Source organism: Chiloscyllium plagiosum, unplaced genomic scaffold, assembly GCF_037043375.1.
Source record: "Chiloscyllium plagiosum isolate Xiang-an unplaced genomic scaffold, Cpla_swu_hap1 HiC_scaffold_4, whole genome shotgun sequence".
Lineage (NCBI taxonomy): Eukaryota > Metazoa > Chordata > Chondrichthyes > Orectolobiformes > Hemiscylliidae > Chiloscyllium > Chiloscyllium plagiosum.
In genome coordinates, this window is record NW_028270142.1 from 138,987,480 (window position 1) to 139,009,203 (window position 21,724).

The window sequence follows — 21,724 nt, forward strand, 5'->3', positions numbered from 1 at the left end:
ACCTGGCTTGGCTCGTTACCTAGCACCAAATCCAATATGGCCTCTCCCCCAAGTTGGCCTACTGAGTCAGGAATCTCTCCTGACAAATTTGGCTCTATCCAGACTATCTGCACTGAGGAGGTTCCAATCAATATTGGGGAAATTGAAGTCACCTATAACAATTAATCGGTTACATCTGCACCTTTCCAAGATCTGCTGTCCAATCTGTTCTTCCATCTCTCTGCTGTTATTGGGAGGTCTATAGAAAGTGACTGCTCCTTTCCTGTTACTGATTTCCACCCATACTGACTCAACAACCTCCTTTTCTGCAGCTGTAATGCACTCTCTTATTAACAATGTTATTCCTTGCCCCTTTTTAAACCCCCCTCCTGTTCTTTTCAAAAGATTTAAACCCTGGAACATCCAGCAACCATTCCTGCCTCTGTGAAATCCACATCTCCGTTATGGCCACAACACTGTAGTTCAAAATACTGATCCATGCTCTAAGTTCATCACTCTTATTCCTGACTCTCCTTGCATTTAAACAGACACACTTTAACCCATCCCTTTGCTCTATCAACTGTATATTCTTTCTGACAGACTCTGCATTCTATTTCTGCCCGTTTAACAAATATTCTCTCCTCTGATCTGTAGCGCTGGTTCCGACCCCCCTTCCTGAAGTGCTCGACCAAATTTCCCACCCAGGACATTGGTACCCCTCCAGTTTAAGAGCAACCCATCCTTCATTTACAGGCCCAACCTTCCCCAGAAGGTATCCCAATAATCTACGTTTCTGAAGCCCTCCCTCCTGCAACAGCCCTGTAGCCACATGTTTAGCTCCATTCACTCGCTGTTCCTTGCCTCAGTAGCACATGGCACTGGCAGTAATCCTGAGATTGCTACCCTGCTCGTCCTGCTTTTTTAGTTTCCAACCTAACTACCTGAAATCATTTTTTAGATCCTTATCCCTTTTCCGACTATGTCATTGGTGCCAATATGCACCACAACTTCTGGATGCTCACTCTCCCCCTTTAGAATCTTGTAGACTCAATCAGATACATTCAGGACCCTAGCATCTGGGAGGCAACATAGCTCAGTGCCAGAGACCTGGCCACTTTGGCTTTCCTCTGGGAGGTCATTCCCCCATAACAGAATCCAAAATGGTATACTTATTCTTGAGGGGAACGGCCACAGAGGTTCCCTGCCCAGTCTGCCTGTTCGCTTTCCCTCCCCTGACTGTAACCCATCTACCTTTTTCCTGTACCTGAAATGAGACTACCTCCCTGTAACTCCTCTCCATTACCTCCTCTGCCTCCAGAATGATCTGAAGTTCATCCAGCTCCAGTTCCTGAACATGGTTTTCATGGAGCTGGAATTGAGTGCACTTCCCGCAGATGAAGTCAGTGAGGACACTTGTGGTGACCCTTATCTTCCACATTCTACAGGAGGAGCATTCCCACTGTTCTGAATTCCCAAAGAGACGATTGGAAATAAAATGTAGTAATCTTACCGAATCGGTGCACAGAACCTTTTTTTCTAGTTAGAGGAGGAGGATGGGTGGAAGACATCACCGAAGTAGTGTTTCAGGTAAAGTAACCACCCAAATATATTACCTCACTTAGAACAAAGAACAAAGAAAATTTACAGCCCAGGAACAGGTCCTTCAGCCCCCACAAGCCTGAGCTGATCCAAATGTACTGTCTAAACCTGTCAGTCAATTCCTAAGCATTTGTATCCCTCTGCTCCCCACCTACTCATGCATCTCTCCAGACACATCTTAAATTAATCTACTGTGCCTGCCTCTACCACTCTCTGTGTGAAGTACTTGCTGTGTGTATCCCCCTTAAACTTTCCACCTCTCACCTTGAAAGCGTGACCTCTCGTTATTGAATCCTTCACCTTGGGAAGAATCTTGTCTCTATCCACCCTCTGGATCAGTGGTGCTGGAAGAGCACAGCAATTCAGGCAGCATCCGACGAGCAGCAAAATCGACGTTTCGGGCAAAAGCTTTTTACCTCTCTATCCACCCTGTCTATACCTTCATGATTTTGTAAACCTCAATCAGGTCCCCCCTCAATCTCCTTTTTTCTAATGAAAATAAACCTAACCCACTCAACCCTTCTTCATAGCTAGCACCTTCCATACCAGGCAACAACATCGTAAACTGTCTCTGCACCCTCTCCAAAGCGTCCACATCCTTTTGGTAATGTGGCGACCAGAACTGTACACAGTATTCTAAATGCGGCCAAACCAATGTCTTGTACAATTTTAACATGATTTGCCAGCTATTATACTCAATACCCCGTCCAATGAAGGCGAGCATATTATATGCCTTCTTGACCACTCTATCCACCTGTGCAGCAACCTTCAGGGTACAATGGACCTGCACTCCCAGATCTCTCTGCCCATCAACTTTTCCCAAAGCTCTTCCGTTCATTGTATAATTCGCTCTAGAATTAGACTTGCCTAAATGCATCACTTCACACTTGTCTGGATTGAAAACCATCTGCCACTTTTCCGCCCAACTCTCCAGTCTATCTATATCCTCCTGTATTCTCTGACAGTCCTTTATGCTTTCTGCTACTCCACCAATCTTCATGTCATCTGCAAACTTGCTGATCATACCAACAATGCCCTCTTCCAGATCATTTATGTATATTACAAACAACAGTGGCCCAACACTGACCCCTGTGGAACACCACTGGTCAGCTTTCGCCATTTCAAGAAACTCCCTTCAACTACGACTCTCTGTCTCCTGTTGCTCAACCAGTTCTTTACCCAAAGTTTGTGTGAAGATTTGTAGCTCGGGTGCGCGTTGTTATGGTTCTGTTCGCCGAGCTGGAAGTTTTTGTTGCAAATGTTTCGTCCCCTGGCTAGGTGACATCATCAGTGCTTGGGAGCCTCCTGCGAAGCGCTTCTTTGATGTTTCCTCCAGTGTTTATAGTGGTCTGTCCCTGCCGCTTCCGGTTGTCAGTTTCAGCTGTCCGCTGTAGTGGTTGGTATATTGGGTCCAGGTCGATGTGTTTGTTGATGGAGTTTGTGGATGAATGCCATGCCTCTAGGAATTCCCTGGCTGTTCTCTGTCTGGCTTGCCCTATGATAGTAGTGTTGTCCCAGTCGAATTCATGTTGCTTGTTGTCTGCGTGTGTGGCTTCTAAGGATAGCTGGTCGTGTCGTTTCGTGGCTAGTTGATGTTCATGTATGCGGATTGTTAGCTGTCTTCCTGTTTGTCCTATATAGTGTTTTGTGCAGTCCTTGCATGGGATTTTGTACACTACATTAGTTTTGCTCATGTTGGGTATCGGGTCCTTCGCTCTGGTGAGTTGTTGTCTGAGCGTGGCTGTTGGTTTGTGTACCGTTATGAGTCCTAGGGGTCGCAGTAGTCTGGCTGTCAGTTCTGAGATGCTCCTGATGTATGGTAGTGTGGCTAGTCCTTTTGGTTGTGGTATGTCCTCGTTCCGTGGTCTTTCTCTTAGGCATCTGTTGATGAAGTTGCGCGGGTATCCGTTTTTGGCGAATATCTTGTATAGGTGTTCCTCTTCTTCTTTTTGCAGTTCTGGTGTACTGCAGTGTGTTGTGGCCCTTTTGAATAGTGTCCTGATGCAGCTTCGTTTGTGTGTGTTGGGGTGGTTACTTTCATAGTTTAGGACTTGGTCTGTGTGTGTGGCTTTCCTGTATACCGAACGGAAAATTCACTACAAGGGTATACAGGAAACAGGTGCCTAAGAGAAAGACCACGGAACGAGGGCATACCACAACCAAAAGGACTAGCCACACTACCATACATCAGGAGCATCTCAGAACTGACAGCCAGACTACTGCGACCCCTAGGACTCATAACGGCACACAAACCAACAGCCACGCTCAGACAACAACTCACCAGAACGGAGGACCCGATACCCAACATGAGCAAAACTAATGTAGTGTACAAAATCCCATGCAAGGACTGCACAAAACACTATATAGAACAAACAGGAAGACAGCTAACAATCCGCATACATGAACATCAACTAGCCACAAAACGACACGACCAGCTATCCTTAGTAGCCACACACGCAGACAATAAGCAACATGAATTCGACTGGGACAACACTACTATCATAGGGCAAGCCAGACAGAGAACAGCCAGGGAATTCCTAGAGGCATGGCATTCATCCACAAACTCCATCAACAAACACATCGACCTGGACCCAATATACCAACCACTACAGCGGACAGCTGAAACTGACAACCGGAAGCAGCAGGGACAGACCACTATAAACACCGGAGGAAACATCAAAGAAGCGCTTCGCAGGAGGCTCCCAAGCACTGATGATGTCGCCTAGCCAGGGGACGAAACGTTTGCAACAAAAACTTCCAGCTCGGCGAACAGAACCACAACAGTTCTTTACCCGTCTAGCTACAACACCCTGCACACCATGTGACTTCACTTTCTCTATTAGTCTACCATGGGGAACCTTATCAAATGCCTTACTAAAGTCCATGTATAAGACATCAACAGCCCTTCCTTCATCTAACAACTTGGTCACTTCCTCGAGGAACTCTATTCAGTTGGTAAGGCACGATCTCCCCCGCACAAAACCATGTGCCTATCACTGATAAGCTCATTCTTTTCTAAATATAAATACACCCTATCCCTCGGTAACCTTCTCCAGCAACTCTCCCACCACTGACGTCAGGCTCACTGGTCTGTAGTTACCCGGAATATCCCTACTCCCCTTCTTGTACAGGGGGACAACATGAGCAACCCTCTAGTCCTCCAGCACCTCACCTGTATTTATAGATGCCACAAAGATATCTGTCAGGGCCCCAGCTATTTCCTCTCTCGCCTCCCTCAGCAACCTGGAAGAGATCCCATCCAGTCCTGGAGATTTGTCCACCTTAATAACCTCTAGCCTACCCAACACATCTTCCCCACTTATGTCAACGTGATCCAGACTAATCAAACGTCTATCTCTAATCTCAACATTCATCATGTTCCTCTCCTGAGCAAACACTGATGCAAAGTAATCATTCAGAATCTCACCTATTCTCTCAGGTTCGACACATAGTCTTCCTTCATTATCCTTTAGTGGACCAATCCTTTCTCTAGTTATCTGCTTGCTTCTTATATAAGAATAAAATGCTTTGGGATTCTTCTTAATTCTGCTCGCTAAAGCTATTTCATGACCACTTTTAGCTCGCTTGATTTCTCGTTTAAGACTTGTCCTACTCTTCCGATATTCTTCCAGGACCTGGTCTGTTCTTAGCTGCCTAGACCCTATGTATGCAACCCCTTGTCCTCTTGGCTAGTTGTACAATTTCTCCTGTCATCCACGGTTCATGAATCTTGCCCTCCCTATCCTTTGCCTTCAACGGGACATGCCTATCCTTTAACCTATCTTTGAAAGCCTCCCACATCTCAAATGTGGACTTCCCTTCAAATAGCTGTGTCCAATCCACATTTCCAAGCTCCTGCCTAATTTTGATATAATTGGTCTTGGCCCAGTTTAATAATCTTCCCTTAGGACCACTCTTTTATTTATGTACAAGTATTCTAAAACTTACAGAATTGTGGTCACTGTTCCCAAAGAAATCACCCCACTGCAACTTTTACCACCTGGCCTGGGTCGTTCCCCAGTACCAGGTCCAATATGGTCCCTTCCCTCATCAGACTATTGACATACTGTGCTAGAAAACTCTCCTGGACGCTTCTTACAAATTCTACCCCATCCAGACCTCTGTCATTAAGTGTATCCCAGTCAATGTTGGGAAAATTAAAATCTCGCATCACCACTACCCTAGTGCCTCTACATCTTTCCATAATCTGCTTATCTATTTGTTCTTCTACCTCACACTCACTGTTGGGAGGCTTGTAATACACCCCAACAATGTGACTGCACCTTCCATAGTGTGTACCTTTAGCACAGCCATGATATCGTCCTTGACCAGCAATACAACTCCAACCACCCCCCCCCCACCACTTTACTTCCCTCCCTGTCCTGTCTGAAGCATCTATATCCTGGAACATTTAATTGTCAATCATCATACCCTTCCTTGCAATCTCTGTGATTGCAATAACGCCATACTCCCAGGCACTAATCCAAGCCCTAAGTTCATCTGCCTTACACACTATACTCCTTGCATTAAAGTAGATGCATTGCAGGCCACCAGTTTTTATGCGCTCATCTGCTCTCTGCCTACTCTTCCCTTTATTAGTGCTATCTTCATAATTCTGACAGTCTCCAGTCTCCACCTCGCTGCCTACTTGTTTTCTCTTCTGGTGCCCAGCCTCCTGCCACATTAGTTTAAAACTTCCCCCAAGGACATTGGTTCCAGTCTGGTTCAGATGTAGACCATCCATTTTGTAATAGTCCCACCTTCCCCAGAACCGGTCCCAATGTCCAACAAATCTGAACCCTTCCCTCCTACACCATCTCTCAAGCCACGTGTTCATCCTGCCCCAAATATAAATTAAGTCCTTACCTTCCCGGCGGCCCTCGCTTCACTCCACCTTCTCTCCTCTGTCAAAATGGAGGCCCCTACTCAGCAGTACCATGTCCATTCCTGCTCAGTGTGTATTCCGCCTATTCACGAGATAAGCTTTTAAAGGATTAACTTACCTCCTGATAGCCCCTGGTCCTCACTCTCACGACTCCCATTGCTGCTGCAAAAATGGAGGTCTGAAGCAGATTAGATTTGAACCTGGGCCTTCTTGTATCACTATCTTTGAATTACCACTAAACCAAAAGAACCCTCCACTCCGTCTTTTATGCTTTTGAAAAGCAAAGCAATGAGTTTCTCATTAGGCCAATTAAGGAGGATTATGGCTTGTCAAGTGCACATGTCATGGTCCAATTCACCTCATTAATTTCAGGTTCCTAGTTTAACAAGCACACCAAACAAGTTAGATGACAAGAAAGCTTGCCATGAAATCAGAGCGAGTACCTAGTGAATATAGTTAATCACTTACTTACAGGGCCCTCATATTGGACAGTGGGCAACAGCATTCCAAGACACGCTCCACAGATACAGGCCACATTCACGCAATGTCTAAGTACGCTGGCATCTGATAAGAACCAGCCTCCAAGAACTTACAGAAGACTTCTGCAATTCAATTCTGCATCATCAAATATCATTTTAATGTTGCTGTACACACACCATGTGCTCAGGAGCACACACCCAGCCCACAAACTGGACCAGGCTGCAATGTCAAGCTCTTCCCATGCTGTCTTGGCAAAGTTGCATAATTGCTGATCTAGTAATCCAGAGACACAGGTAATGTACTAGGGACCGCAGTTCAAACCCCACCATAACAGACGAGTGAATTTGAATTCAATAAAAATCTGGAATTAAAAGTCTAATGATGACCAGGAAATCACTGTCCACTGTCAGAAAATACCAATGTCCTACAAGGAAGGAAATCTGTCATCTGTACCTGGCCTGGTCTACCTCTGACTCCAGATGTAACGAAATGTGGTTGACTTTTAACGGGCTTCTGAAGTAGGGTTTAGATCAGAGTGGTGCTGGAAAAGCACAGCAGGTCAGGCAGAATCCGAGGAACAGGAAAATCGACATTTCGGGCAAAAGCCCTTCATCAGGAATACAGCCTCTGAAGTAGTCTAGCAATTGTATCAGCGGTAAGAGAAAGTCTTAGAAAAAGGAATAAAACCTGATGGACACGTGGCATCGACTAAGGCACTGGAAATGAAACCAGCAAACACAGCACTGTTTGCCTTGCAAAGTTATTCTGACCGACATCACGGGCAGAGCCTGTCCCACTGATGAAGTAACAGTCTGACATAGTCATACTCTTGGACTCTTATTTTAAACACAATGTATCCGTTATGGCATCGAGGTAGAAGAACTGCCTTTGGAATGATGGAGAAAGCTCAAAAGGCCAAATGGCCTACTCCTACTCCATAGCTCAACACCACCATAATTGTTATGTCCTGTCCAGGACAAACCCAGCAAAGGTGGAAGCACATTAAACTAGTCTCCACCTAGGTTAATGAATCAGTGCTCCTCCATATGAGCTGAACAGCACTTCCATCAACAGCAGCAGAATCACACTCCACACAATCTGCAACTTCATGGTTCAGCATGACCCCACTCTCCCATTATCAACAACCAGGGAATCAACCTTGATTCAATTTAGAGTGCAATAAGGCATGCCAGGAGCAGCATCAGGTATACCTAAAAATGTGGTGTCAACTTGGTCAAGCTACATAACAGGGCTACTTGTTACAAACAGCAAAAGCAGCAGTGCTAGACAGAACTGAACAATTTCATAACCAGCAGATTCAGGTCTAGCTCTGCAGCCCTGCCACATCCAGTTGTGAATAGTGGTGGAAAATTAAACAGCTCACTAGAGGAGATGACTCCCCATCATTAATAAATGAGGAGTCCAGCACATGGAATCAGCCAAAAAGGATCAGAGGAATGTCTGTGGAGATCAGGAACAATTAAATGATGGAAGAACTAACCCTTTGGCATGAAAGGGATAAATTAATGTTAAATAATTATTATGAAGAATCATTCTGGACGTAAGTTTGTTCGCTGAGCTGGAAGGTTCATTTTCAGATGTTTTGTCACCATACTTGGTAACATAATCAGCGAGCCTCTGGTGAAGCACTGGTGTTATGTCCCACTTTCTATTTATGTTTAGGTTTCCTTGGAATGGTGATGTCATTTCCAGTTCTTTCCTTAGAAGCTGGTAGATGGGATCCAAATCAATGCGTTTGTGGACAGAGTTCCAGTTGGGAGTGGTATGCTTCCAGAAATTCTCGTGCATGTCTCTGCCTGGCTTGTCCTAGGATGGATGTGTTGCCCCAGTCAAATGATGAATAATTTGTCACTCAGATCTAAGGTCACAGGTATTAATCAAGCTATTAATTCTCACTATACATTTATATTTAAAATGTTTTTATTTAATAATTTCACTACTGGGGAGATAGTAGCACAGAGGTAGTAATCAGACTAGTAATCTAGAGGCTGGAATCTCTGGGAACACAAGCTAAAATCTGACCATGGAGCTGGTGGAACTCAAATATAATTAGCAGAAAATTTAAAAAATCAGATTTCACAAATTATTCTCAGTAATGGTTCCCATGAAACAGCCATCAATTGTGGTGAAGGCCCATCTTGTTTACTAATACCTTTCTTAAAAGGGAACGTAGGCATCACAGGCGAGGAAAGCATTTATTCTCCATTCTTAATTACTCCAGAGAAGGTAGTTGCATGATGCCTTCTTGAACTGCTGCTAACCTTCAGGTACAGGAATATTTGTGATGCAGTTAGGAAATGAGTTCCAGGATTATGAAGCAGTGACTTTGAAAAAGCACCGATATATTTCCAAATCAGAATGGTGGGTGACCTAGACGGGACCCTGCAGGTGGTGATGTTCCCATGCATTGCTGCACTTGTCCTTCTATATGGCAGAGGTCGTGGGTTTGAATGGTGCAATCCAAGGAACCTTGATGAGTTGTTGTAGTGCACCTCTCAGACAGTACCTCCTGCTGCCCCAGTGTCTCAATGGTACATAATGATGTACTATGATGTTAGAGGTGCTATGCTTTGTCAACCTTCTAGAACATTGGTGAAGCTCCAAACATCCAGGTAGATACGGAGTATTCCATCACACTCCTGGCCTGTGCTTTGTAGATGGCAGACAGGCTGAGGACAGTAAAGAGATTTGAAGCTGAAATATTCCCAGTTCCTGATCTGCTGTTGCTGTTGCAATACGTATATGCCTCATGCAGTTCAGTTTCTGGTCAATGGTAACCCCCAGGATGTTGATAGTGGGGAATACAGTGAAGGTAATGCTGATTGTTATGAGGCGATGATTAGATTATTTTTTTGAGCTGATCAGAGTCTGCATGAATGTTATTTTCTACTTATCAATCCAAGTATATCAACAGGCCAACTTCAGGAAGTCACAAATGGTACTGAACATTGATGCAGATATCAATGAATCCACTTCTGATCTAACAGTGGAGGGATGTTAACTTATGAGGCAAATAAAGATGGTTGCACCTCGACACCTCCCTGAGAAAATATTGCTGTGATGTCTTGGGGCAGAGATGATTGCCCTCCAACCAACACAACCATCTTTATTTGTAATAGATCTGATTCCAACCAGCAGAGGGTTTTCCCGATTTCTAATGGCTTCACACCACACTACATGATGAAATATTAGGGCAGATGGCCAAAAGCCTAGTCAAAGATGTAGGTTGTAAGGGGAGTCCTGAAGGAGACAGAGTAGAGGTTTTTTTTTAAAAGAACTATATTTGACAGTTGCAATGTATACCATATGACTACTGTCAGCGATTTGCTTCATTCAAACTTTCCAACAGCAAATAACTTCTCAAAAACAGAACCACAGCAATACTATTATGTAAAAATGAACATATGGAAAAGCTTAAAATGCTTGCCCAGGTTTTAGTCCCAATTTCCTTTTTAGCTTCTCCAATATCCTCATCGCATTGGAGTTGCTCTTGGCTGCCAGCAAAGCAACCAAAACACAAGGGCAATTGGCTGTTCCAGCACAAGAAACATTCACACAAGATAACATGCCTTTTATGAGACAAAGCATTAGTTGATGAAACAAGTGTTATTTGCAGCATAGATTGTTGTCCCCAAGCTAAAAGGTTGAGTGTAAGCTCCACTCTGAACTTGAACAAAAACCAGGCCAATGATGAAGAGCAACATGGAGGCTGTGTTACACTGTTGGTGGCAAAGCTCCATGTGATTGCAAATAAAGTGAATGACACTACTTGAAGATGAGGAGAAATGGTCCTTGTCAACATTCAGCCACCCCTGGAAGCAAATTGACTTGTCATTATTCATTAGCTGTCCACGGTGATAGAGCTCCCACAATGGTATTAGAGAATCTCAGAAATCTGATTTGGCACAAATGAATGTATGCCTTTAAGTGAGAATGAAAAAAAAAGCTTCCAAGTGATGCCATTCCATGTTCTTACTGCTTTTGTCCTTAATGCCAGTAAAGGCTTAGGAGTAGAGAGTGGTTGTAGAAGCAATACAAACAGAAAGTGCTGGAGAAACTCAGGAGGTCTGGCAGCCTCTGTTGAGAGAGAAACACAGAGCAATGTTCTAAAGAATTCTTTGTAAGCCATTAACTTCAGTTCTACCAGGGCTCCTGTTGTTATATTTGGTTAAATACTCCCATGATGTTTCACAAGAGTATAACAGAGGAATAGCTGGAGTGCTGGTATCAGTAACCCAAAGGTCATGAGTTCAAACTGCACAGGGGTTAAATTGATTAAATAATTGTTAAAGGTCCTGAATTGTTTTAAAAAACATTTAATTTACCCGTTTTCAGAGAAGGAAATGTCCTGTCTAAGCCTGTATATGATCCAGTCTCACTCATAGAAAGTTGCTTCTTAATATGCTCAGTGTCAAAACTGCTGCTTAGTTGTAAAACAATTGCTAAAATGATTTTCCACTTGCACTGACAATGCAACAGCATTATAATGTGCATAACTTATTTGATTTTGAAATGCTCATCCACATTTTCATATCCCTTCATAATCTCACCTCTTTTCAGTTCCATTACATCTTTTTGCCCGTCGCCCAATAATATGTCAAAACTCTATTCATTCTCACCTCTTGTACATTCCCTATTTTCTTCACCCAATCATTGGCAGCAGTAACATCAACTACTGAAGTTCCTACATTTTGGAAATTCCTCACTGAATCACTAACCTCTCAATCTCTCTATCTACTTCTAACTCTTTGACCGTGTTTTAGTCATCTTGTCCGAATACCTGTATTTGTCTTTGGACTTTACAACGACATGTAAATGTGTAACATATTGACAAGCTGCTCTTGTTATTAAATTATTCTTTAAACTAAACAGGAATAATAAATATACATTTTCAAGTTCATTTATCAGCTCAATACAATATTGTACACCTGAGGCATTCCCACTTTATTGCGAGAACATAAGATTTATCATGAAAGAAAATGCAAGTTAAACAGTGAATGCTCATCCTTCAAAAAACAACTTCTATCAATTTTGAAAGAAATTAAATATTATAAAATCTTTTGTTAGTGCATTGTTGCTCTGGGTGATATATAATGGAAGTGACTGTACAAATTTAATTCCAAGAGGAATTAATAGTGAGGATAGATTCAATCTTCTGAATGAGAATCACAATCTCTTGGAAATTCAACAATGCTTTTAATTTTATTAATGATATCCAAAATCACATACTTATTTCTAGGTAATTTTTGTATTTTATATTATTTTCTCTTTTCCTCCAAACTTCAAAGCAAGTCAAGAATGTTGCAGAATCTTACACACATTTTCCCACACCTCAATCTGCCAAATTATATGCAAACATTCAGTATATCATCAACTGAGCGATGTTTAATGAATTTAACGAAATGAGGAGTTTATTTTCCTTTAAAGAAAACTGTCTTCATTCATCAAAAGACACAAACACATAAGGTCTGTACCCCTTGTTCAGCCCGGAGGTACAGAGATGATCACTTTTTCGGCACTCTGATACTTCCCCTTAGTAAAACATTCTTGCATTCTTGTTCAATCACTTGGTCTCCCCACAGACCAAACAGTTCAACTACTTCTCCCACTTGAGTAAACAGATAGAGTGGGCTGTCACAGCTTGCACAACATAATATTTCTAAGCTCAGGGGTGGTATAAGTGATTAAACACTCCCTGTGTGCCACAACTCACATCACTGCTTTACCATTTTCATCATAATTCAGGAAGCTAAATAGAGTCTGCCTCTGCATTTGAGACGTGTGTAAGGTCATCAGCATGAAAAGAAATACTCTCAGCAGCAATCAGTATTACATTCAAATGAAAAGCTGTAAATACAATTAAACTTATTTTAAACTGGACTGAATGTTCATTTTAATTCACGACAAAACTAAAATAACCGTCAAAACACAAAATAATACTATTTGCATGCTTATGATCTAGTGACATGTTTAGGTTCAGAAAAATAGAAAGAAACATAATTCACAGTTCATTTAGCAACTTTTAACACCATCTTAAGATGTACATTAGCTATAAACATTTAGGCCATAAAATCATGTTGAGAGAGAAAGTATGGTTCCTCTGAAGACTTTTCCAATATAAATTTTAAAATGTCACCTGACATAAGATCACATACTGCTGGTCAAAACCAGCTTTTCAAAGTTTTAAAAACTTAATTAGGTGATGAAAACATGAAGTATGAGCAAATAAAGAGATGCATAATATTAACAAGTCGAGCAGTTATCCATGCATTGCTTTTGCAGGAAACCCACATTGTGCCAATGATTTTAAATGTTTTATCAACCCTCCCTTTGCTTTGACTCTATAATCACACGTGACTTTTTATTAACCTTTTGAAAACCTTTGATAGTCCTGCAAGAAATTCACAAGCCTTTATGGGACAATACCTGTGACCACTGATCATTCCTTGTAATTACTAAGAGTTTAGATTACTGGCCTCATGCTTCATGGCACCGTTTACTTTCTACTGGGCTCATAGTAGGGAGATTTCCAACTTTAGTTGGCCAAAAAAATTGGTGGTAGAAGATTGGCTGACTAACATGGACTGTTTTGCATTGAAGTCATTTGATCATGGGCTGTTCCAAGTGTTCAACCTGTCTATGGTAATTTTTTATCCTGCTGAAGATGAAATTTTTGCTCAGGATTTCCACTGGCAAACCATGATGAATATGATCCCACCCATAACTAATCAATTGAGCCTTTGCTCACAATCACAGTTAAAAGTACCTGAAAAGGAATAGGAAACACTTACTGCAGGAAGAAGTACAGCTTTTTAGGTTGATAAGAAGTGTATGTATACCTCTGTGGTGGTTCCAATATCAGCCGAAGGACTACAAGTGCTAGCATCTGGTGGTGCTGTACTGACACTACTTCTTACTGGTGACCCTGGCATTGGTCCTAAAACAGATTCAGGATGCGTAGAAGACTGCCGCAATATGCCTTTCTTCTGTATTTTATCCCAGGCATTGTTCATGTTGTGTGCCAGCTCATACAACAACTGGACCTGGTAAAAGAAAATAAGATGGGTTTCAGCAAAATTTCAAGGCATCTGTGATACTTTTGCAGTGGCTGACTAGGAGAAAGTCCCACAACCCCGCACCGCCCGCTTCTACCTCCTGCCCAAAATCCACAAACCTGACTGCTCCTGCCCCACCGAACTCATCTCCGCATACCTTGACACCGTCCTGTCCCCCTTAGTCCAAGAACTCCCCACCTACGTTCGGGACACCACCCATGCCCTCCACCTGCTCCATTATTTTCGCTTCCCCGGTCCCCAATGCCTTATTTTCACCATGGACATCCAGTCCCTGTACACCTCCATCCCCCATCACGAAGGACTCAAAGCCCTCCGCACCAACCAGTACCCTTCCACTGACACCCTCCTTCGACTGACTGAACTGGTCCTCACCCTGAACAACTTCTCTTTCCAATCCTCCCACTTCCTCCAAACCAAAGGAGTAGCCATGGGTACCCACATGGGCCCCAGCTATGCCTGCCTCTTCGTAGGATATGTGGAACAGTCCATCTTCTGCAACTACACTGGCCCCACCCCCCACCTTTTCCTCCGCTACATCGATGACTGTATCGGCGCCGCCTCATGCTCCCACGAGGAGGTTGAACAGTTCATCCACTTCACCAACACCTTCCACCCCGACCTCAAATTCACCTGGACAGTCTCAGATTCCTCCCTCCCCTTCCTCGACCTTTCTATTTCTATCTCAGGCGACCGAATCAACACGGACATCTACTACAAACCGACCGACTCCCATAGCTACCTGGACTACACCTCCTCCCACCCAGCCCACTGTAAAAACGCCATCCCATTCTCCCAATTCCTTCGACTCCGCCGCATCTGTTCCCAGGAGGACCAGTTCCAAAAACGTACAACCCAGATGGCCTCCTTCTTCAAGGACTGCAATTTCCCCCCCGACGTGGTCGACGATGACCTCCACCGCATCTCTTCCACTTCCCGCTCCTCCGCCCTTGAGCTCCGCCCCTCCAACCGCCACGAGGACAGAACCCCACTGGTCCTCACCTACCACCCCACCAATCTCCATGTACAGCGCATCATCTGCCGTCATTTCCGCCACCTCCAAACGGACCCCACCACCAAGGATATATTTCTCTCCCCTCCCCTATCAGCATTCCGTAAAGACCACTCCCTCCGTGACTCCCTCGCCAGATCCACACCCCCCCTACCAACCCAACCTCCACTCCCGGCTCCTTCCCCTGCAACCGCAGGAGGTGCAAGACTTGCGCCCACACCTCCCCCCTCACCTCCCTCCAAGGCCCCAAAGGAAACTTCCATATCCGCCACAGATTCACCTGCACCTCCACACACATCATCTATTGCATCCTCTGCACCCGATGTGGCCTCCTCTATATTGGGGAGACAGGCCGCCTACTTGTGGAGCGTTTCAGAGAACACCTCTGGGACACCCGGACCAACCAACCCAACCACCCTGTGGCTCAACACTTCAACTCCCCCTCCCACTCCACCAAGGATATGCAGGTCTTTGGACTCCTCCATCGCCAGACCACAACAACACAACGGTTGGAGGAAGAGCGCCTCATCTTCCGCCTAGGAACCCTCCAACCACAAGGAATGAACTCTGATTTCACCAGTTTCCTCATTTCCCCTCCCCCCACCTTGTCTCAGTCAAATCCATCGAATTCAGCACAGCCTTCCTAACCTGCAATCTTCTTCCTGACCTCTCCCCCCCCACCCCAGTCTGACCTATCACCCTCACCTTGACCTCTTTCCACCTATCACATTTCCGACGCCCCTCCTCCCTACCTTTTATCTTAGCCTGCTGGACAAACTTTTCTCATTCCTGAAGAAGGGCTTATGCCCGAAACGTCGATTCTCCTGTTCCCTGGATGCTGCCTGACCTGCTTCGCTTTTCTAGCAACACATTTTCAGCAGTGGCTGACTAGCCCAGCACTCATTGACCATTCCTAATTGCCCAGAGGAAAGTTAAGAGTCAACCACATTGCTGTAGGTCTGGAGTCACAGGTAGGCCAGACCAGATAAGGATGGCAGTTTCTTTTCCTAAAGGACATTGTGAAGCAGATGGCTTTTTTTGACAGTTGACAATGGATTCATGGTCATCATTATACACTTAATACCAGATTTTTAAAATTGAATTCAAATTCCACTATCTGCCATGGTGGGATTTGAATCCAGGTCCCCTGAACATTATCTGGATCTCTGGATTAACAGTCCAGCTACAATACCACTAGGTATTGGTTTGCTCAATCTTTAATGTTTGCTACTCCCATTCTCAATAAAAACATTTTCTCTCTCAAAACCCCTTTGTTCCTCTTGGCAAAGCTCAGATTTTATCACTTGCATTTCTGAGCAGTCCAGATTTAACTGGCTAAGCTAGCATTTATTGCCCTTCCCTAATTACCTGGAAGCCAGTTAAGAGTCAACCACATTCTTGTGGGTGTGGAGTCACAAATAGGCTAGACCAGGTAAGGATGGCAGAATTCCTTCCCCAAAGGACTTTAGTAAATCAGATATGCTTTTACATCTCAGCATGCTCCTGCCCCACTGAACTCATCTCTACCTACCTCGACACTGTCCTATCCCCCCTAGTCCAGGAACTCCCCACGCCCTCCATCTCCTCCAAGACTTCCGTTTCCTCGGCCCCCAATGCCTCATCTTCACCATGAATATCCAATCCCTCTACACCTCCATCCGCCATGACCAGGGCCTCCAAGCCCTCCGTTTTTTCCTCTCCAGACGTCCCCAACAGTACCCTTCCACTGACACTCTCATTCATTTGACCGAACTGGTCCTCACCCTTAACAATTTCTCCTTTGAATTCCCCCACTTCCTCCAGACCAAAGGGGTAGCCATCGGCACACGTTTGGGCCCCAGCTATGCCTGTCTCTTTGTTGGCTACATAGAGCAGTTGATCTTCCGTAATTACACCAGCACCACTCCCCACCTCTTCCTCCGCTACATTGATGACTGCATTGACGCCACCTCGTGCTCCCGCGAGGAGGTTGAGCAATTCATCGACTTCACCAACACATTCCACCCTGACCTTAAATTTACCTGGACCAACTCTGACGCCTCCCTCCCCTTCCTGGACCTCTCCATCTCCATTAATGACGACCGACTTGACACTGACATTTTTTACAAACCCACCGCTCCGAAAGCTAGTGTGTTTCCAATTAAACCTGTTGGACTATAACCTGGTGTTGTGAGATTTTTAACTTTGTACACCCCAGTCCAACACCGGCATCTCCGAATCATCCCTGACCTATCACCTTCATCCCCTCCCCCACTCACCCATTGTACTCTATGCTACTTTCTCCCCACCCCCACCCTCCTCTAGCTTATCTCTCCACACTTCAGGCTCACTGCCTTTATTCCTGATGAAGGGCTTTTGCCCGAAACGTCGATTTCGAAGCTCCTTGGATGCTGCCTGAACTGCTGTGCTCTTCCAGCACCACTAATCCAGAATCTGGTTTCCAGCATCTGCAGTCATTGTTTTTACCACGCTTTTACAACAATCAACAATGGTCACATAATTACCATTAGACTAGCTTTCTTGAGCTCCAGGATTTTGTTGAATTCAAATATCATATGAGATAATCAGAGGGTTAGATAGGGTGGACAGTGAGAGCCTTTTTTCCTCAGATAGCGATGGCTAGCATAAGGGGACATAGCTTTAAATTGAAGGTTGCTAGATATAGGACAGATGTCAGAAGTAGTTTCTTTACTCAGAGAGTAGTAGGGGCAGCCTGCAACGGTAGTAGACTTGCCAACTTCCTGATGAAGGGCTTTTGCCCGAAACGTCGATTTTCCTGCTCCTCGAATGCTGCCTGACCTGCTGTGCTTTTCCAGCACCACTCTAATCCAAAAACCTTGCCAACTTTAAGGGCATTTAAATGGTCATTGGATAGACATATGGATGATAATTGAATAGTGTAGGTTGGATGGGCTTCAGACTGGTTTCACAGGACAGCGCAACATCGAGAGCTGAAGGGCCTGTACTGTGCTGTAATGTTCTATGTTCTATCTACTCAGTACAATCAAGTTAAGACTTCAATAATCCACTTATGACAGAATAAAGGAACAGATTAAAATTAATGATGGGACAGGTTTAAGGAGCTACTCCTAACATTTCTAACACATCAGCAGGAAGTAAATTTTATTACTGAATGCTTTTGCAAAGCCAAGATAAACTTGACCAATTATCACTGCTTGTCTAATAAAATGATAAACAATGAGACCAAAGACAGTAAAACTTGGAGGATCACTTGAAACTTCGATACTCTTGATAATGAATCAGAGAACAAAAATGTGCTGCAAACCAAGATTAGTTGTTTCTCGCATTTAAATAGGATGCTTAATTTATAAAAAGATAAATTTTGTGACCAAAACGTCTTCACTGTACAGAGTCGAACTGAAAAAAAAAATGTAATCTTGCTTTCTACACTTTATAATTAGATACTGAGTTGAAACTTATCCTGCAACTCATACAGGTGTTAAGTGAACTGAAATAAAACACAATAAATACTAAGTGGAATATCATTTCACTTTAAGAAAACCACACAGCATAGGGTGAGGTCATGGGGCCCATCTCATATTGCAAGAATATTCAGAGACCCACACATTTTCTCATTCCTCATTGCACTGCAAGCATCTCCTTTTCAAACATCTTCGCAATTCCTTTTTGAAAGTTACTCGTGAATCGGTTTCAAATACATTTTCAGGGAGTGCAGTGAAGGTCTTTGAAGTTCCTTAATGTACAGGAGATGGAAAGTATGACTGGGTTAGATCTGGCTGGTAAAAGCACAATAGACTAAATGGCCAACTTCTTTGCTAAGAACTGACAATGGCAACACTTTGCATTAGAAACATTTCCTGAAGTTACCTCTGCTCATTTATTAATCACTTTAATCTGTCCTCTGGCTCCAACCTGCTGCCATTTAGTCTCACAATACTATTCATCAGTTTGAACACCTCTATTAAATCTCCACTTAAATTTCACTGTCCTAAAGAAAAAGGAATCCCAATTTCTCTAATCACTCCTCAATCTGGAATCCCTCAACTCGGTATGATTCACAGAATTAACTCAGAAGCATTACTCTATAAAGTTCCATACAAATGAGTAATTGAAAGGGTCATTTCACTCAACAAATCATGCTGCTGCTAAAAATGAAAATGTAACTATATTATAAGACAATTGTGTTTTTACAGAAATAATTTAGAAGCACAGTGTTAGGTGCACAGTAAAAGGCCAACTCTATAGGTCAAGAGACTCAATGCTAATTTTTTTCTCTGTTGAAGCACCTTGTCTAAACCAACTCTCCTGTTCCATCTCTATTAATATTGCTTAACATGGGGGGATCTAAGATAGCGGCGATCTGAGAAGATCACACTGCAGAGCTTCGCATCGCAGCAGAAGCAGGACAGTCCTTTAACCGATCCAACCCAGGTCATCAGGATTTCTTGAGGCGTAGGAAAGATTGTGGAGCCCCAAGAAACATTTAAAAATTGACTTACCTGTATTCTCAGTTGTCCAGAAATGCCTAAAAAGGGAGGAGGAGCATCTGAGGCCAGGCCTGCAGCACTCTCCAGGACCCGGTGAAGCAGCTCTCGAAATCTCGCGACATGCTGGGGCAACAGATTGAAGAAAAGCTGGCTCCAGTCTCTCTCATGCTGCAGAAGCATGAGCAGCAGCTGGGAGACCTGAAGAAGAGGACGGATGAGGTGGAGCACAGAGTCACAGCAGTGGAAGCTGATGCCAGTTCATTCAAGGATAAGATCCAACCCTGGAGACGCAGGTTCGTAATTTGCGTGACAAAGTGGATGAGCTTGAAAACAGGGCAGGAGAAAAAACATTCGGATCATCGGTCTGCCCGAGGGTAAGGAAGGTGAGCGGCCTGCGGAATTTGTTGAAGATTGGCTTCCGAAATTCCTTGTCTTGGAGACTGGCATGAGAGGATTGAAGATAGAGAGGGCTCACCGGGTCGCAGCACTGAGGTCGGGTCTGGGTCAATGCCCATGTCCTTTCCTGGTGCAGTTCCATCATTACCGGGATAAGGAGAGAGTCATGGAGGCTTCCAGACTCCAGGGGAAGGATCCAAAGGCCCTAATTTACGAGGAATCTAAGATCATGTTTTTTCTGGACTTCTCAGCGGTGTTGATCCAGAAGCGAAAATCATATGATGGTCTCAAGAGACGACTGAAGGAGCTTGGGATTCAGTACCTCCGAGATATCCGGCAGTGCTTCGGATCACCTTAGATGGATCTATGCATCTCTTCGACACATCAGAGAAGGCAAGAGACTTTGTAGACAAACTAACCTAATTTAAACAATTTGTAGTATGTATAAATATTGTTGCTTGGGTATGTGTTTATCATTCTGTAAAAGAAATGGAGGAAATTCGGTTGGAGCTTTGTTTTTCCCCCTTTTTTTTCCCTCTATTGATAATAATTTGGTTCAAACTATGTTTGGCGATGGTTAAGATGTACATTTTAAATTTCGAAGTTAGAACATACCAAAGGATGGGTGGGGTATTTATTCCCCTTCTTTTTAATAAAAGAATGTTTTTTTTATTCATATTGATATTCTATGGGGTGTTTATTCTTTTTAGCTTGTGCTTGCGATGCGGCTCTAGCTGGGAGAAGTGAAGGTGGTTAGATGCCTATTTATGGACAGTTCAGGACGGGTAGTTGCCCCCTCTGGGCAGGGGGTGAGTTCCCCTACTCAGTGATATTGGCGCTTTATATGTTGGTTTGTTTTCTAGTTTTTGATGTTATTTATTTTTAATAATTTTGTACGTTTGTTAAATGTAGTGGTTTTAGTTTATGTAGTTTTTATATTTGGTGGACCACACGACACTAAGGCTCAGCAATTTGTGGTTTGGGTTCCTCCTCTCTGGAATTTAAATGTAATTGCAGAAGATTATGGCTAATGATTTGATTAAATGTGTACCTGGAATATCAACGGAAGTCACTCACCAATTAAGAGGAAGAAGGTACTCATGAGTCTTAGAAAGGAGAAGGTGGATATTGCTTTGTTACAGGAGACACACTTGGAAGATGAGGAGCATCTGAAATTACAGCAGAATGGCTTTGACCGAGTTTATTTTTTGCCATTTATTACCAGAAGTAGGGAAGTGGCTATATTGGTAAGGAAAAATCTCTCATTTAAATTGTTGGAATGTGTTAAAGACACATATGGGAGGTTTGTAATTCTTAAAGCCTTGAGAAATGGGGAAGAATATGGCATTTTAAATGTTTATTGTCCCCCAGCTCATCCTCTTAAATTCCTGGTAGATGCTTTTTCTAAACTGATAAGTCTCAAGTCTCGGCACATCATTATAGGGGGAGATTTTAACTGCCTCATGGACCCCAGAATAGACAGGTTGCCTCATGGTCCCTCGATACCCTCTGCACAAACTAAACAGTTATTGGGTTTGTGTGGGGAATTAGGATTGGTGGACGTCTGGAAGTGCCTCCACCCTACAGGTAGGGATTTCACGTTTTTCTCCAATCCGCACAGATGTCACACAAGGATTGATTTTTTTCTGACCCCTGCGGCAACCCTGGATCTGGTGGCATCCTGTACGATTGGTAATATTGCCATCTCTGATCATGCTCCAGTGTACCTCATGGTTAAAATTAAGGATGTTACAGTGGATTCAAGGTACTGGCGAATGGACCCCTTTATTCTCATGGACAGCAAGTTTGT

At 43.7% G+C, this 21,724-nt stretch overlaps 1 protein-coding gene across 4 annotated transcripts in view; it reads right to left on the reverse strand.

Moving 5' to 3' along the window:
* vps13b (vacuolar protein sorting 13 homolog B) overlaps positions 1-21,724 on the reverse strand; it is a 977,967-nt gene that overhangs the window by 351,843 nt on the left and 604,400 nt on the right. For all 4 annotated transcript variants that reach the window (XR_015757055.1, XM_043687669.2, XM_043687667.2 and 1 more), the window contains exon 25: positions 13,804-14,007. Coding sequence is in view for 3 of the 4 variants with exons in the window: in XM_043687669.2 (XP_043543604.2) it covers positions 13,804-14,007 (204 nt within the window). In the remaining variant the exon portion in view is untranslated. The remainder of the gene's footprint in view (positions 1-13,803; positions 14,008-21,724) is intronic.